This window comes from Miscanthus floridulus, chromosome 8 (genome assembly GCF_019320115.1).
Source record: "Miscanthus floridulus cultivar M001 chromosome 8, ASM1932011v1, whole genome shotgun sequence".
Lineage (NCBI taxonomy): Eukaryota > Viridiplantae > Streptophyta > Magnoliopsida > Poales > Poaceae > Miscanthus > Miscanthus floridulus.
This window is the reverse complement of record NC_089587.1, coordinates 895,490-913,723: the sequence shown is the minus strand read 5'-3', so window position 1 is coordinate 913,723 and position 18,234 is coordinate 895,490. Positions and strand designations below refer to the sequence as shown.

The window sequence follows — 18,234 nt, the reverse complement described above, 5'->3', positions numbered from 1 at the left end:
GTCTTAGCGCACTTGGAGAGTGTAGCCGTCGGCCCTCACCGCCTTCCACATGCCTGCTGTGCCCATCGGCTTGGTGGTGAGCCCTGCCCGGAAGAGGTGGAGCCACAACTCCCAGTGGGGGGCAATGCCCAGGTACCCCTCGCAGACGGCGACGAAGATGGCCGCCTGTGCAATGGAGTTGGGGTTGAAGTTGTGAAGCTCCACGCCATAGTAGTGCGGGAGCGCCCGCATGAACCGGTCCGCCGGCAGGCTGAGACCACGCTCGTGGAAGGACACGAAGCTCACGATGTAGCCATCGTGTGGCCTCGGCTCCTGCTCGCCCACCGGAGCAATCCACTCCAGCCTGGTGGGGTCGGTAACCCGGCGGAGGAGGCCGTCATCGACGAGCGACCGCAGCGTCTCCACGGACACGTCGGACAGACCCCAAGGATCCACTAGAATGACAACAACGCCACCGGCCATGAGTGCAGTGGGAATGTGGCTATGGTGGTAAGGCTCGCCCTCTCCCTCTCTTCCCCCCCTTCTCCCTTCTTCTCCCCGACGCTCTCTGTTCGTAGCGACGGCTCGAGGGCAAAAAAGGCGAATGCAGGCAAGGTAAGGAGGAGAGGGGCGAGGCTCGACACATATTTATGCAGGAAAGGGGCGAAACGGATGGTCGACAAAACCGGGGAAGTTTCCCTCAGATCTGGCGCAGTTAATCTGGATCCGATTAAACCGCCCACGCGCCCACCTTTTCCTCATTAATCGCGTGCACAGTAACGTCCCATCCGCAGACATCGCGTCGTGTCCGACTACAGCAACGGTAGGCGCCGTTCCGTCTCCCTAAAAAATCGTCCCAAAAGGCGCGCCCACCGTTGTCAGCCGATAGGAGGGGAATACCCCCACCCGATTCCTTCCAGACTAAGGAACTGGGCACCGAGCCCGCTATGGTCCAGGGGTTCGAAGGCTGGACACCCGAGGGTTTCGATAGCCGCCCCAGGACAACAGAGTCAGGGATGACTATGGGCGAGCCCGTACATGGCCGAGGCCCAAGCAAGCGAGCGCTTGGGATGCCCTAAGTCGTGTCCAAGACCAGCAGGGAGGTCTTTGAATGGGATCCCACCGTAGGGAGGCACCGAGCCCCCGGGGCCAATCGAACGGCCCTAGGACCCACTAGAGAAGCCCTCTGGTACTTTTGGAGTGCGTCTCTAGACCGCTAGCCGACCCCTATCGAATGGGGCACGGGCCTCCACTCGGACTTACCCGATAACAGCTCACCGGAAGTGTCACCGCTCGCGCCCACCGAGGGTAGCCTGGCATATTCCACCCCTCCTTTCGAATGAAAAGGATGCGTGAGGGTCGCACAAAAAGCCAGGGGAACTCCTGATCGCCCTCTCGCTCCACGCAGAGGCTCGGGGGCTCTTCCTGCAACCAAGCCGAGACCCAGCGACCCAGGCTCGCACTCGAGGGCTCGACAAACAACCCCTCCTTCCGAACGAAAAGGATGCGCAAGGGTCGCACAAAAAGCCAGGGGAACTCCTGATCGCCCTCTCGCTCCGTGTAGAGGCTCGAGGGCTCTTCCTGCAACCAAGCTGAGACCCAGTGACCTAGGCTCGCACTCGAGGGATCGACAAACAACCCCTCCTTCCAAACAAAAAGGATGCGCGAGGGTCGCACAAAAAAGCTAGGGGAACTCCTGATCGCCCTCTCGCTCTGTACAGAGGCTCATGGGCTCTTCCTGCAACCAAGCCAAGACCTAGCGACCCAGGCTCGCACTCGAGGGCTCAGCAAACAAACCCTCCTTTCAAACGAAAAGGATGCGCGAGGGATGCACAAGAAGCCAGGGGAACTCCTGATCGCCCTCTCGCTCCGTGCAGAGGCTCGAGAGCTCTTCCTGCAACCAGGTCGAAGACAAGCAACCAGAACTCGTGGGGCAAAACACGATAAAAGGCGCCGAGCCTGTTATGGTCTAGGGGTTCGAAGGCTAGCCCCCCGAGGGTTTCGACAGCCGCCCTAGGACAAATAGAGTCAGGGATGACCAGGGGCGAGCCCGTACATGGCCAAGGCCCAAGCAAGAAAATGCTTGGGATGCACTAAGTTGTGTTCGAGACCGGCAGGGAGGTCTCTGAATGGGATCCCACCGTAGGGAGGCACTGAGCCCCCGGGGCCAAACAAACAGCCCTAGGACCCACTAGAGAAGCCCTCTGGTACTTTTGGAGTGCGGCTCTGGACCGCTAGCCAACCCCTACCGAATGGGGCACGGGCCTCCACCCAGACTTACCCGATAACAGCTCACCGGAAGTGTCACGCTCGCGCCCACCGAGGGTAGCCTGGCATATTCCACCCCTCCTTCTAAACGAAAAGGATGCGCGAGGGTCACACAAAAAGCCAGGGGAACTCCTGATCGCCCTCTCGCTCCGCGCAGAGGCTCAGGGGCTCTTCCTGCAACCAAGCCAAGACCCAGCGACCCAGGCTCGCACTCGAGGGCTCGGCAAACAACCCCTCCTTCTGAACGAAAAGGATGCGCGAGGGTCACACAAAAAGCCAGGGAAACTCCTGATCACCCTCTTGCTCTGAGCAGAGGCTCGGGGGCTCTTCCTGCAACCCAGCCGAAACCCAGCGACCCAAACTCGCACTCAGGGGCTCGGCAAACGTGGTAAAACCCCTCACTCAACACGAGAAAAGCCCCTGTAGGAATAAATCCACTCCTCCAGGGCCTCGGGGGCTACACCCGGCGGGTGCGCTCGCGCGCACCCACCAAAGCCTCGAGTACGAAACACCACCCCACTAGAAGCTGCCGTGAGCCAAGTCTCATCAAAACCCTAGGGAGAGCGTTCACACTCTCCCTGAGGCTCGGGGGCTACTGTCGGGTATCGTAAAAAGGGGTCCCCTAAGCAAGAACCCAAAAAATCGCTTAGACCCTATAAAAATCGAAGCCAAGAGACAACTACTGGCTAACCCCCACCTTGTCTGAGGCTACCGATTCTTCGCCTCGCTCGAGGCCCCACGCGTAAGGCCTCGGACAGGAAACAGATTCTCCACCTCACTCGAGGCCCCACGTGTAAGGCCTCGGATAGGGAACTGATTCTCCATCTCGTTCGAGGCCTCACGCGTAAGGCCTCGGACAAGGAACCGACTCTCTGTCTCACTCGAGGCCGGCTCGGCAACAACCCCAGCGCCTCCGCCTCGACCGATCTTCCTGACAGAACGTCACGTCCAACTAACGTGACCAAACCACTCCCGCGACATCAGCCGAATGACGGCTCAACACAGTGGAGTGGCCGACGAGACATAAGTCACATCGAAGCCATGCCGTCCGAGACAGGACAGGGCAGGAGTTACCGGCCGCTGTGCTTAGCACTGTGCCCACGACTGACACCCATACTGCACTATGCTACCTAACCCCAACTGCTCCGAGGATAGCGCGGCGTGGGGAGTCAAGTTTGGGTCCCTATAGCCTCAGAATTAGTGTACAGGACCAACTGCTCCCCCTGAGCCTCGGCAATCCACTTCAGGGTCTCGACAACCTCGGGATTCGCTCCCGCCGAGCCCCCCACAATGGTTTGGCCTCGGCACCAACTGAGCCTCGGCTCTTTACGCTGTCGACATACAGCGACCGGTACGTCGTCCACCATGCCCTGCTTCAAGCTATCACTAGAGCTCCCACGTCGCACATGATCGGGCATGACTGGCGCGTTGCTCCAGTATATCAAGTACAAGACCGCTCCATCGACCATGCTGCCACAGTCACAAGCTACAGGGCTCAGACATGCCATCTCTGCTCATAGAACATCACGTAGCGAATGCATGTTTCACCTGTATCCCCCCTTCAACTATAAAAGGGAGGGACCGGGGCCATTTCTAGGGGGAGGGGGCTGAACGGAGAACATAGACAGATAGACGCTCCGACCCACACGCAAGCAATGCACAACACTCTATAATACGCATGCTCCCCCGCTGCCTGAGATCAACATCTCAAGCAATCCACACCGTTCCACGTAGAGACCTAGGGCTAGCTCCCTCTCTCGCCCACTTTGTAACCCCCTACTATGAGCACCTCGGTGCAAGGAATACAAGATCGATCTCTCAGACTGGACGTAGGGCACCTATTGCCTGAACTAGTATAAACCTTATGTCTCTTTGCATCACCATTCGGGATTAGGAACACGTAGTACAAATTCACTAGTTGGTTGAGGGCTCGCCAGTCCAAAACACCAACAGTCGTCTCCTCCGGCTAGTTCAATCGACCACGAGTAAATCCTGAGCCACTGCCTTGGTTCGGTCTTGCTATCATATTTAGAGTGGTTGGATAGCTTGAACTTGTGAGGTAGTCGTATTGAAGCAAGTCTGTTTATAAAACAGGAGAATCTATCGTACGTTTCGGCTTCTTTGTATTATGATTCAGCACCTCCTTCCTGCCAACTGTCGTTTTGGTGAGAGTAGTTCTACGGGGATGTCTAAATGGGTGCTTCGCTTCTGATCTTCCTTGGTTGTTCGATTCAGTAGTTTTGACTATGGTCCCTTCTACTTTCTTTATTATGACTTCCACTTGGCCCAAGTCTCTCGAAAGCGGACTTCCTTTGATTTTGATCTTCCTTCCTATGAGATGTTGACCTGGCGGGTAGTCTTGAGCAGGTCCTTCCATCATGTGTCTTTAGGGCTGTTGACCGGAGAAGGTCCCGGAGCTATTCCTGTTTTTCACTGGGAAGTGATGTCGCTCTGAGTTCTTCTAGTGCTTCTCGGATCCTATTGTAGGGTGTATTCGCCGTGCGTCTTTCTTCAACTTCTTGTTCTGATTTTCTTCTATCGTATTCAGCCAGATCTGACTCATATTTGATCCAAGCTTCCTTGCGCTGCCTAGCACGGCGTTGTCGTCCTTGTTTCAATTTGTTTCTTCTTTCTCTGGCTTGCTTCTGATTCTTGGTCTCACCATTGTACCCCTGGATAAAGGGTGATATGTTGGACTCAAATTCATCTGATGACCTGATGTGGGGTGCTTTTGGGGGGAGCAATGGTGATCGAGGATGGTGAACCATGAATACTTCTCGTGTGTGAATTGTTCTGTTATCGGTGTTGATTTCCACACTGTCGGAGTTGTTGATAACTTTAGTAGAGGCTTCAAGGTCGCAGATCGAGTCTCCTTCTTGATAGGGTAGAATTGCTGTCATTGTCGTGCCGACTAGTTGGGTACCGCTATCCTCAAGAACAGAACCTGGCCAGTGGACGATGCAGTCTTGAGATGTTATAGTTAGTACGAGACCTTCCTGAGCTCCTTTTAGTGGTATTCTAAGCACCAGATCAAGGGATCCTTCGGGCCATGCCTGATAAGATTTTGCCATGTTGTGGAGTCCGAACGGAAAAGGACCCAACTTATTGAAAGGACTTTGAGTGTATTCCGAGTTGTTTTCTTGATACGCCGAGGCCGCGTTCTGGAGCCCTGCCGGAAAAGAACTTGGTTTCTCGAAAGAACTCGGGTAAGACTCCATCTCGGATGCGGAGCCTGAGTTTGAGTCGGATGCGCAAAGCCACAAAATCTGAGTTGGATCGGACATCACGAGCTACGCGAATCTTCCGATGAGTTGATCTATCGTAGTCGCCGAAATAAAAAGGTCTTCAAGGTGATCTAAATCTTCGAGGAGACAGCTTCGGAGCTTGCCATCATCGCTTGCCTCGCAGATCCATGAACCAAAGATGAAGGTTGATCCCGTCGAGAAGATCATGTTGTCGAGGCCCGTTGAGCTCTCAGATGCAAATTCGCCAAAAACCCATACCTAGCGCGCCAGCTGTCGATGTTTCACCACCAATAGCCTGCCATGGGGATACCCAGGGCAGTTTGTTCGGGCTTCAGCGTATGCAGAACTCGACGATAAATGCAAGAGACAGTCGATTTATCCTGGTTTGGACCCTCGATCATGATCGAGTAATAGCCCTACGTCCAGTCGGCATTAGCCTTTTGCGTTGAATTGATTGTAAAGTGTTGTGTTATCTAAGTCCCTTCTGCTGGAACTCCGCCCTCCTTTATATAGTCAAGAGGCTAGAGTCCTAGTCAGTTTACAATGAGAGTTTCTAGTAGGATTACAGAATAATACTACTACTAAGATTACATGGAAAGAATCCTAGTTAGACTAGATCTTCTTCCTTCCCTATGGGGTATCCCGTGGGTCCCGTATCGACACACTCCCGTTGAGTCCTTTGTAGTCCACTCCCTATATGTAGAACAAGTAGAACCTGGTTGAGAAGGAAGTCTTGCTCTGTTTTTTATTTTCCTTAGTAATGTTCCTTATGCATAGATGAAGAGTCATTATGCTATACATGATTGTATATGTGCTAGGGTATATGAAAGACTTAGTAAATAAGAAATGACATAAGAATTCAATCTCTTAACTAATCTCCTGTTTAGTCTTACTGTATTAATGAGTAGTCTATTTCTATCTTTGGGTGTTATCAATGCTTACACTTATCATATATTTATTATTGGCTTACCCCTGTTAGAGTATGTGCTATGTGATTGATTTTATCATAAGTATACATATCTCTAGCCAACCCCGTAGCTCCTCCTTGTGGTAAAAATATAAATAACGATACCTAGATTACTCCCGTTGAAATGCTACAATGGTATTTCAATCTATGCGCTTGCGGATTCCTTCTTATATATATATATACTTTTCAAGTGTTACGATCATAAATACCAAACATGTATTTCTGGCGTTGCTGCTAGGGATGACAACCTAGTATTAAGGTGACGCTAAGAAATACCAACACCAGACAACTTGGACACCAGCTGCCACCTTGTGCAAAACCTCTCCATGATCAACTACCTTATCTTATCCATGAGTTCTACAACAGGTAAGGACTTCTCCTCCCTGATCCAACTGTTGAAGGTCTCAGCTATGTTGTTGGTGACATAGTCACATTTGCTAGTTGTGCTGAACTTTGACCTTGCCCATAGCTATTTGTGATTGTCCAACAACCATGTAGTTGCCTTTGGGCATGCCTTGTGCATCTCATTCCAGTGCCTATCATGGGTTGTCTGTCTGTAGCACCTTAATGCAGGCCACAAGTTCCTTTCAAACACTTCTCCCCTAAATCTCTTCTGGAAATTCTTGACAAGATGCCTCATGCATTCTCTGTGCTCTACACCATTTGTGAAGACTTTGGTAACTGCCTTATCTATTCCTTTACCTATAGTTATTAACCAAGGAAACAATGTTAGGGCTACACTGAATGAAACAGATCATGTAACACTGAATGAAACATACCTACATCAGTTGAAATAACAAGACCAGGTGGGGAACCAATAGCCTTGTGCAGCATCTTCATGAACCATTCCCAATTCTCCTTGGTCTCACTGCCAAATACTCCATAGGCCACTAGGAACATCCAGTTGTGGCCATCAATCCCTACAGCAGCTGCTAACTGCCCCTTCCACTTTGCTGTCAAAACTATGGAATCAATCCCTAAATAAGGTCTGCAACCTTTGACGAAGCCATCTATACATGGCTTCAGTGCTACAAACATCCTACTGAATCTTCTCTTCTTATTCACAATCTCCCACTCAATCTCTACAACACTGCCAGGACTCCTCTTCTCAATCTCCCTCTTCCAAGAAAACACATGTACAAAGCTATCCTCCCAGCCACCCATTACCTCATCTAAGGCCATTTGCTTGTCGTCCCAAACAACGTAGTAGCTCATCTGGATACAATACTTCTCCTCCAACTTGTCCTTCAAAACTTTAGCTCCAAGAGTTGGATCTTCCCTAAGCCAGTTTATCACTCTGTCCTTGACCCAGTGATTGGTAGCCATATAATTCTTCTAGACTTTGCTTGTGCTGGCACAATTATGCTTGTGTGGTAACTTCTTAATCTGCTCCCATCAATAAACAGTTAGCATACAACAATTGAACACTGAATCCAAAACTAAATGAAGCACTAAAATGAACACATACCTGCCATGTCTTGCCATCTACACACTGAGATGCATGAATCCTCCACCTACACCTCTTGGCCTTACAATATGCTTTGTACCGTTGGAACTGCAAGTTCAACTTCATTAAGCACTGCATATTGTCTAATACATCTCTTAAAGCAGAAACCATCTTCAAAAGTAACACCAAGAGCTATCTTAGGGTTATCTATGTTAGTGACATAAACCACACCCTCATAGTCCCTCTCATCATCCACAACTAGTGGGTCATTATCTTCTGGGTCAGTGTCAGGATAGTAATCACAGTCAGCATCATCATCGTCATTGAGCACATCCTTGTACTTCTCATTCTCATCATCTACTCCTACATACTCAATTTCATCAGCCTCTCCCCAGTCATCATCGGCATTAGCATGATCCTCATCAGCATCATCACCATCAACCTTAGGATTACCATCACCATCAAGATTAGGAGCCACATCAGGATTAGCAACACCTTCTGGATTAGGAGCCACATCAGGATTAGCCGCACCTTCTGGATTAGGAGCCACATCAAGATTAGCATCAACCTCACAATTACCATCACCATCGAGATTAGCATCAACATGAGGATTACTAACACATTATGCATTATCAACAACTTCACCATTGTAATCATCTACTAGATTAGGCACTACACTATCATCAGGCAAAATCATAGCTAGTGGCAGACAATTAATCTGACTCTGTTGTGTGCTAATAAGAGACTGAGTATCACCAGAGGCATTGGCATTAGAAAACTCAAAATGTACCAAACAAGGACCAGTGTCAACAACATGTACTATCAGTGGTAACTTCCTACTCTCCCAATACACATCAAATGCATGTAACAGAGCAGAATCAGAATCTATGGGCACTGTCTCATCCTTGGTTTTGTCAAAGAAAGTAACCTGCAGTTCTTGATCCTCCCCATGGACTATCTCCTGACCAAGCAACTCATGAAAACCAATCCAATTGAATGTATCCTTGTCTACCACACGCCTGTAGTTAGCAGTTACATGATAATCATCGAGCCCATCTGGTCTTTGCTCTACATAGGTAGGGACTCTAATCACCAGCCTACACGCGGATGTCGGATCCATCCTAAATCAAAACAAAGGAAAAGAATGAAACTAAATGATTTTAAACAGCAACCTTTCTAACGCATCCGCAGGCATACAAATCCAAAGAGTACGGGTTCAAAAAACTCACCCTTTCTTAATCCATTTGAACTGAGGAACCCTAGGCGGAGAACCAGGGCAATGCGCGTCCTTCCTACTGGGGGACTTCATCTTCGGGTCACGGGGGTGCTCCAGATCCTCAGCCCCCCATGGCGGATGACGGCCGAGGCTCGAGGTGTCAGCGACGGTGGGCACTGGAGTGGACGGCGGCGCAGCGGGCACGGGAGTCGAGTGGGCGGCGGCGGGATTAGGGAAAGTGGCGTGCGACTAAACCCTAACTGACTCGGTTCGGGCCGGCCGTTATAAACTGGTCCAACCAGACCAGGGTGAGGACGGACCCAAGTGTGGCTCAGGGGCACCCGATGTCTAAAACAAAATTTTCTCTCTCCAAAACCGGTTGAAACTGGGGCGCGGTGCCCAGTGGCCAAATTTCAACAAACCAGAGTGTTTGATGGCAAAGCGCTCGAAAATGGGTGTCCGCCAGCAAAGAGCCATCACTTGGCATGCCCGCCAGCAAATTTTGCCTAATTTTAATCATCTCTATAAAAAAATACTAGTATTTTTTAAACAATACTAGTATTTTTTATATTAAATAAGTATCAGTATAGATCATATTACTTATGAAATACATCTTCTTAACTAGGCCCTGAGTTCAGCTCGTACATGTTTAGGCTATGTAGATCTTCAAAGCAAGCTTACCTTGCATCTCACAGTTCGGCCAAATGTGTATCCAGCTATGCATATTTTCTCTTACACTCGCTCCGCAATTCAATAGACGGTATGACCAATTATGCAGGAAACCAATTACAACCATAATATTATACAACTTCTTATTCAGGCAAACCAAACAACAACAAATTGTATCATCTTATCCAGATTAACCTCCAGTGTAACGCATTACTAATGCGACTAAGGCTCTGTTTAGATTCCTTGGACTAGCAACTAGTCGCTAAAGTTAGCCCTTGAAGATCCAAACAGGAGGCTTAATGGGTGGGCTAAAATTTCATCAAAGCATTAACTAGTTGTTAGCTCACTAGTTCATAGAACCCAGCAATCATAGACTAACAATTAGCTAAGGATCCAAGCAGGACTAGGCTAAACTTTAGCTAGCTAACTACTAGGCAACTAATCACTAGTACTAGCTAATCATTAGTCCTAGTCAATCAAACATGCCTTAGTATCTCTAAACCTGCTAATGAAACTAATAGTTAACAACACTCTCCCAATAATTAATCCAATCTGACTAGCTATGAATAGCTTATGCATTGCAACAAAAGACCGATAATATTCCCTGTCCACTTGTCTTATAATCCGTACTTTTTCAGCGAACGAACAGTGTTTTTCTCTCACAACAAATTAGTCAGCAATACTTTTAGCTATGACTTATCAGCTAAACGAACATAAGCAGATATGTACTATTTGGTTCTAACTATGAACAAAAATGTAGATTGCCTAAAAAAGGTGTTCGTTTTCTGATGTATGTATGTATTCCATTTTCCCTTAGCTAAAAACTCATATAGTTACCTAAAAGATTACATATATATATATATATGCCCCGTTCAGCTTGCTGAATCTTGGTTGAAATTAGCTGAAAAACACTGTTCTGGCTGAAATATTGTGAGAGAAAAACACTGTTCCGGCTGAAAAAAGAAGTCGAACCAGCCGGATATGGGATAAGCCGAACGGACCATAATGACTTCTATATCTAAAGTCGCTGTAACATATTATAGGAATATATCTATACCTATTAATAAATAAAGTGATAAAATTTCCGCCGACGTTTTTGGTCTGCCCTATTTATTAGCCCGGGCCACCCCTCCTCCCGTATGTGTCGCGTCGTCGTATGTAGAGTTGGGAGACCGACTGTGATTTCACTTGTAGGTTCGTATGCGTGGTCAGAGAGTTAGAGACCGACACAGGTAAAGGAGTTTTCCAAATCGGAGGAGCCGGAGTCCGATCAGACCACAACACCGGCAAATCGGAGGGCATGAGGTTCGGTTTTCACGGAAGTTCGTACCTTGGCCACGGCGTATGTACAGATCGACGAGGATAGGAGGAGGCTGCTCGGGCGTTGCTGCGACCATGGCGCAGACAGAGAAATAGAGGATAGGAGACGATGCTGCTGACGGCGCGCAACAACCGCCATCCCAGCCTCTCGGCCGCTCACATGGACACCAGTGCCGGCCTGCTCGCACGGAAGGGGCTTGCACGGACGCAAGACGCCGCTGCGTTGCTGGCTAGGCCCCTCGCTCGGACGCCACTGGACCTGGCCGCTGCTGCGTCGCTAGCTGGTGGCCACGACCTCACCGCTGCTGCCGCGTTATTCCGCTCCTGTTGCCTGCCGATGCCGATGTGACCTCCGCCGTGTTTCCGTCGCTGCCGAGGACAGGAAGGAGATAGCTGCGATGGATGGCCAATGGGAACGACTGTTGTGGCGCGTTGGGCCGTAGTATTGGGCCTGGTGTACGGTTCCAAGGGTTAGGACATGTACTGCCTTTTTTAATAAAGTTTAGTCCATTTGCGAAGATGTCAAGGAGTTCAGCCCTGATTTAACGTGGCTACATTATGAGACAGAAAAATAAAATAATAATAATAATAAAGTAGTAAATATCAGAAAAATAAAAAATAGGTCAAAATATATGTAGCTGGTTCTCGCTCACTTAATCACAATCTACCAGGTTGCCAATTTCAAATTAAACACAATATCCAAACTTTGGACCAGTAAGACAATATAAAATTGATCTCTCTATATGAATATTTTTCTAGTATAAAAAGGAGAAATTTTGTTCCTTCAACTTTTTATCCTTCACTCAAGATTCATGTGTCCCTTCACTCGCTCCTCCTCGAGCGTAAAAGTTCTAGCCGTCTTTACTAAGAGCAATAGTACATGATAAATTAGAGACTAGTCTTTAATTTGCATGGGTATTGTTTGTGGACAACCATGTAATATAGTTCGATTCCAACATGTATTACGCAATTGTTAAATAGTTTTCTGACCTCAAGTCATCTAGATGACCGTATAACAAGCCCCGTTGCAACATTTGCTAGTAATAAAGAAAAGTGAAAAAGGCACCAAACCTACATGGATCCGTACTTTTCATCCGCAAAACAAGTGCGGATCTGCCATCTACCACGCGCGTCGCCGAGCGAGCCGCACTTCTCAGACGGCGTCCGGTCGCCACCACCACGACCTCCGGCATCGACATTATCGACGTTCGTACGCTCACCGCGGCAGCAGTCGCTGCGGCGTGTTTAAAGCACAGCTGCCAGCGGCCAACGCTCTCTCTGAGTCTCAGTCTCAGCCTCTGGCCACGCGCCTCGCCTCCCCGTTGGCCGTGTCAGGCCGTCGCTGTTCCTATTTCTTGGCAGCTCCGCCCGTTTGACCTTCGGAGGACCGACAGCGACGACGCCAGTAGATGCACTACTGACGCTACAGGCCACCTCGAGCTCCAGAGCCAAGGACGCCACGAGGCCGTGAGGGCAGGACAGGGGTCGCGCGGCTCACACACCCTCCCAGTCCGTCCTCCTCCAGCTCCGTTTTCTTTGGCCGCGGATCTCGTCGCCTTCGGTGCCATGGATGCAGTCGCTGGCACGGCGGGGTATCGGGGACCAGCGGAAGTGCGCGCCCGCGCGCCCGGCAAGATCATCCTCGCGGGCGAGCACGCCGTCGTCCACGGCTCCGCCGCCGTCGCCGCCGCCATCGATCTCTACACTAGGTCCTCCCTCCTCCTCCGCCCCACAGGTGCTCCCGCCCACCCTGGCTTCTTCTGGTTCTTCGTCTTGTCGCGTCGCCGCCGTTGGTACCCTTCTCACAGCTCATCTCTCCCGGTGCCACGCAGGAGAGGGTGGCGGCGCTGACTCCGGCGCGGTGGAGCTGTACCTCAGGGACTCGGGCCTCACCTTCTCGTGGCCGTGCTCACGCCTCCGCGGGGCGCTAGGCGTGGAGATCAGCGCCAACCCCGGGGTTCCGGCGCCGTGCTCCCCTGACCAACTGGCCACCATTGCCAGGCTCTTGGAGGACCAGGAGATCCCTGAGGCCAAGATCTGGCTCTCTGCCGGCCTGTCCGCTTTCCTTTTCCTCTACACCTCCATTCTGGGGTTGGTTGCTTCTCCCTTCCCGTTTGCAGTCTGTGCTCACATCACGTTTTTTTCACACATGTGGTTGTTCGCTGTGTTCTTGTGCAGATGCAGGCCTGGCAAGGCAGTGGTGACCTCGGACCTGCCCATGGGTGCAGGGCTCGGCTCGTCCGCGGCATTCTGTGTGTCCATGTCAGGGGCTCTATTGACGGCTGCTGGCGCAGTCAGTGTTGGAGCACACAGGGGTGCTGAGGGGTGGGAGGTGTTGGAGAAGGGTGATCTTGAGCTGGTCAACCAATGGGCGTTCCAAGGGGAAAATATCATTCATGGCAAGCCTTCTGGCATCGACAATTCCGTCAGCACTTTCGGTATGCTATGAAATTGATGAGTTCTTAAACCTTTATTTAAAACTGGTAGTATTGAAATGCCTTTGCATTCAGGGTTGACCTCTAGTGGAATTCGTATTGAGGTTGTTCGCAATAACTTAATGGTTGATTGCTTAATGGCACCGCCACTCTTGTCGCAGTCAGGATTGCTTCTAGTTCACTTATTTATTTTTTCAAACAACTCCCCTAGTTTACTTATGGTATGTTAGTTATATATGTTCTTGACTTGCACCTACTTATAGATGATGTATCTATGTATTGAAATAAGTAATTTAACCAAAGAAGTCTTGTACTCTTGTTAGTTTTAGGTCTAAGGCATGGAAACCTTTGCAAATGGGTGAACTTAAGTAATTTATTAATAATCATAAGATCATATGAATGTTAATTGCCTTCTTATCATTTCTCCTAAGTTTGTTTTGGTTCACTAAATCTTATGTTTGAAACTAGGGAAAATGATCAAATTCAAGAAGGGGGAACTGACAAACCTTGAGTCCAGGAACCCAGTCAAAATGCTTATTACTGACACAAGAGTTGGTAGGAACACAAAGGCCCTGGTTGCTGGTGTGTCTGAAAGAGCATCTAGGCATCCAGATGCTATGGCTTCTGTCTTCCATGCAGTGAACTCTATTAGTGAAGAGCTTTTAAGCATTGTTGAGTTAGCGGCCGAGGATGAAATAGCCATCACCTCTAAGGAGGATAAGCTAGCAGAGCTTATGGAGATGAACCAAGGTTTGCTTCAGTGCATGGGAGTCAGCCATTCTTCTATAGAAACTGTGTTGCGAACCACTCTGAAATATAGCTTGGTCTCAAAGCTAACTGGAGCTGGTGGTGGAGGCTGTGTGTTGACTCTAATACCGACGTGTATCCTTTTATATATCCCCTAATTGCATCTTTTCCTTCATGGTTTTACAAAATAAACACCATACAACTTATGTGTGATTTCTGTTAATCTTTAACGTTTCAACTCAAAGCTTTTCAGAAATCTGGGTCTTGATATGCATTAATAAAGAATCTGACAGTATAGGAACTTCAGATTCAGAACTACAATGGCCTGTCTTGTACTCCCTCCGTTTGACGTCGTAGTTCATTTTGGCTTTGTCCTAAGTCAAATTTCTTTAACTTGGAATGGAGTGTTCATTACTTAATAATATTTAGAATGATTCTGGGTTCCATTCCATCTAATATAGACAATTTTTTTTTGTGAATAAATCTATCAATGTGGAAGGACAGGAACTGTAGCTATTCAAATTTTGTAAATATCCTTTGATTTCATCATATCTGAGTTTCTGTTCTGTATCTACTTAGAGAATAGTCCTGTAAATTTTTCATCTGTCTGACCCTTCAATGGTGTCAATGTTTCCTTGACATGATTATCAGTATCGGCCAATATTGTTCTAGAGAAAGTCACCACAGAGCTTGAATCTCATGGTTATCGCTGCTTCAAAGTTGAGGTTGGTGGGCGAGGTCTCCAAGTATTCCGAGGATAACACTCAACCTATTTCAAGGAGATGTTGTACCATACTTTTAGAAAATGGCTTACCTGCACTACAGCTGTTTAGATCCACTTCTTGAATTATTCCAAGATCAGTATAGGGTATTCTTCTCCTAACCCTAGCAGAATCTTGTATCCAGTACTTGAGTTGTTCCAGGATTAGGACATTCTTATGCTATCCCTAGCACTCTTGGATCAAATAAGCTCTTAGATGCATGATCATTGCTGGTGTGATTATTGTATCAGATAAACAAACTTTTAATTGCTCCAAAAGTTTTTTTTTTGCGGGGTTAATTGCTCCAAAAGTTGTATCAAATAAAAAAAATATATCATTGACCTTATGAAGCCGGCAGCCACCCATATGTGCGACTTCTTCACAGGCGGCTTCGGGGCATCAATGCCACAGCGCCACACATCAACACCAGTGGTCTGGCTGTGGGGTGATCACCTATGCCCCCGCCCTGGTCACAGGTGTGAAAACTTCATATGGATATAGCTCCTGTGGTTTACAGTTCTGGGGTACCATCTTGGCCAGTTAACTCTGCACAACATTTGTATGTTAATCATGCTTTGCTATAGTTATGAGTTTTCCCAATTCGATGCCTCAAATTGTACTCTTGTCGCATGAGAATGCCTTTGGTAGGTACCCTAATCTTTTTGGATGCTCAAACTGTACTCTTGTCTGTGATGCTACTAGGCCAGACATCCCCTTAACCCACTGGATTTGTTGAAATGTCGTGCTCTTGTTAGTTTTTCTTTTGACAAGTTGTGCTGTTAGTTGTGTTTTGTATGTGATGTAAGCAGAGTTAATGTTGGCCATCTTTTTCACTAGTTTTTGTTTGTTTTTGTATATTAAATGACTGAATAGGAATAAACTCGTGAACAGTTTTAGTTTGTGGCTGTCAGACATTATTGCCAATTTTTTATCGGTGCTACTGCTGATACAGTTTCTGACATTCTTGTGCATTCTGGAATATCTGGGAGATGTTCAGTTTCTGTGTTGCGCTCATGCTGCTACTTCATCCACTCATCTGGGAAACCTGCAGATGATGAATTAGGATCTCCTCAAAAAGTCTGATGAGAAAGCTGTTTCCATTGCTGCTCGTTCACTAATCACTTTGTTCAGAGAGGTCAGGTGATCAGGTCTTTCCTTGCAAGTTTTTTAATGTTTTTCAACATGTTGAAATTCCTTATCGCTAAACCTCTTTTAATTGAAATTCAGATCTGTCCTTCATTGTTAGTGAAAGATTGTGGCCGCCCTGATGATCCAAAAGTTCGGCCCAAAGCATCTGGAGAAGTCACTGTTGCTAACAATGTGCAAGGTGCTGAGTTGCTAGATGAAAATATTTCAGGAATAGGAAGACTTGGACGATGACTCTGATGCTTTTGGTTCTGATGATGAGACAGATTTGCCATCTGCCCCTCTTGGAAAAGAAGAAAATATGGAGAGTTTATCTGATGCAAACAAACATGATACTAATGAAGATGTCAAAGAGGAAGTTGAAGCATCTAATGAATATGGTACAGGTCAAGATGTCTCCAACGTTTTTTATTTTATTTTCACAAACGATGTATGAGAGTTGTGTGTCATTTCATTATAATAAGAGAGAAATACTTCAAGGATGATAGCGATGAAACTGATGATGAACTAGACGATGACTCTGACACTGATAATATATTGGTGAAGATGAAGAACTGAAATAAAAGCATAAATGACTAGGATGAAGTTTCAGACCAGGATGAAGACAGCAATGAGAAAGATAAGTCAAAAGGAAGCAGCTCTAAGGTGTATATGAGAAATTTAAGTGATTATATTGGAGAGCTAAATGCTGGCGATGCAACCTTGGAGCTGAAGCAGTTAGCAGGTGCTGAGTTGCTAGATGAAAATATTTCAGGAATAGGAAGACTTGGACGTGGCTCTGATGCTTTTGGTTCCGATGATGAGACAGATTTGCCATTTGCCCCTCTCGGAACAGAGGAAAATATGGAGAGTTTATCTGATGCAAACAAACATGATGCTAATAATGAAGATGTCAAAGAGTAAGATGAAGCATCTGAGGAAGATGGTACAAGTCAGAACTGATGATGAACTCGACAATGACTCTGACGCTGATACTGATATATCCCGTAAAGATGAAGAACTGAAAGAAAGCATAAATGGTTCATAGGATGGAGGTTCAGACCAGGATGAAGACAGCAATGAGAAAGATAAGTCAAAAGGAAGCAGCTCTAAGGTGAATATGAGAAATTTAAGTGATTATATTGGAGAGCTAAATGCTGCTGATGCAACCTTGGAGCCCTGAAGCGGTTAGCAGGTGCCAAGAAGGCTGAAGTTCCGTCTTATGAAGCTTTTTTTTTGTCGGATATATTAATATTCTGAGCAATATCTTTACAATCGTGAGCTATATCAGCTGCTCAATACAGGGAGGAAAATGAAAGCGCCACACAGCGCTGTGCTTTGAGCGCTTAGCACGCCGTGCTAGCGATGGCTCTCTCTTTATGTGCTTAAAGACTAGTTCTCCCTCCGTTCGCAAAAGGATGCAATTATAGGATCTGTGCCGGTCAAGTTTATTCAAGTTTGATCAAGTTTATAGTAAATATTATTAATATTTATGTCTTCAAATGAATTTATTATAAAAATATATTCTATAACTAATCTAATAATAATAATAATTTTATATCATAAATGTTAATATTTGTTTAATAAAATTTTGGTCTAAGTGCAAGCTGTTTGATTTCTCAATTTCTCAAAATACGAGAGAATTGTATTCTTTTGTGGACGGTAGCTGCTATACTTCCATGGTCTCGAACGCGTCTCATCTCCTGGCCGTCAGCATTGACATGTCCAGCCTCGCCACCCCCAACTGGCATGCACCTCGACATTCACAGTAGTACACCATTCTGGTGCGATGTGCTTCACGATAACAGTATTTTTTAGTTTGGCTTTTCAGCGAAACGAACATAGAAGAATGAAGTGTGCCAGCTTGCTAAGCATTGCATACTAGGTTTGAGTCTGTGTATTGCTACAGGATAGCTAAACTTTTATACTAAAAATACACGGATCGCACGATAAGATAACAATACTGTGAAATTAAATATCGATATTAAAGTGATAATTAATTCAAAAGGCAAAGTTCATGAAATTAACACAGTCATGAAGAGCTCAGTGTCGCAG

The 18,234-nt window shown here is 47.2% G+C and overlaps 1 protein-coding gene across 2 annotated transcripts; it reads left to right on the top strand.

Moving 5' to 3' along the window:
• The first annotated feature begins 12,528 nt into the window (after nt 1-12,528).
• LOC136475470 (mevalonate kinase-like) lies at nt 12,529-17,551 on the top strand. Of its 2 annotated transcripts, XR_010763191.1 has the most exons (6): nt 12,529-12,846; nt 12,944-13,202; nt 13,290-13,549; nt 14,015-14,428; nt 14,945-16,189; nt 16,282-17,551. XR_010763191.1 is itself a non-coding variant. In XM_066472944.1 (5 exons), exons 1-5 carry the CDS (start codon nt 12,678-12,680, stop codon nt 15,052-15,054), a joined length of 1,212 nt encoding a protein of 403 aa, XP_066329041.1. In that variant the 5' UTR covers nt 12,529-12,677; the 3' UTR covers nt 15,055-16,194. The 2 variants fall into 2 exon arrangements, 1 of the variants encoding a protein (XP_066329041.1); XM_066472944.1 differs by lacking the exon at nt 16,282-17,551 and having other exon boundaries at nt 14,945-16,194.
• Nucleotides 17,552-18,234: the final 683 nt, after the last annotated feature.

What these genes read in the sequence shown, in the direction of transcription:
- LOC136475470 (XM_066472944.1), top strand. Translation starts at nt 12,678, where the DNA reads ATGGATGCAGTCGCTGGCACGGCGGGGTATCGGGGACCAGCGGAAGTG. An exon ending in CCTCCTCCTCCGCCCCACAG is followed by an intron (nt 12,847 to 12,943) that starts GTGCTCCCGCCC and finishes GGTGCCACGCAG; the next exon opens with GAGAGGGTGGCGGCGCTGAC. An exon ending in GTTGACTCTAATACCGACGT is followed by an intron (nt 14,429 to 14,944) that starts GTATCCTTTTAT and finishes CATGATTATCAG; the next exon opens with TATCGGCCAATATTGTTCTA.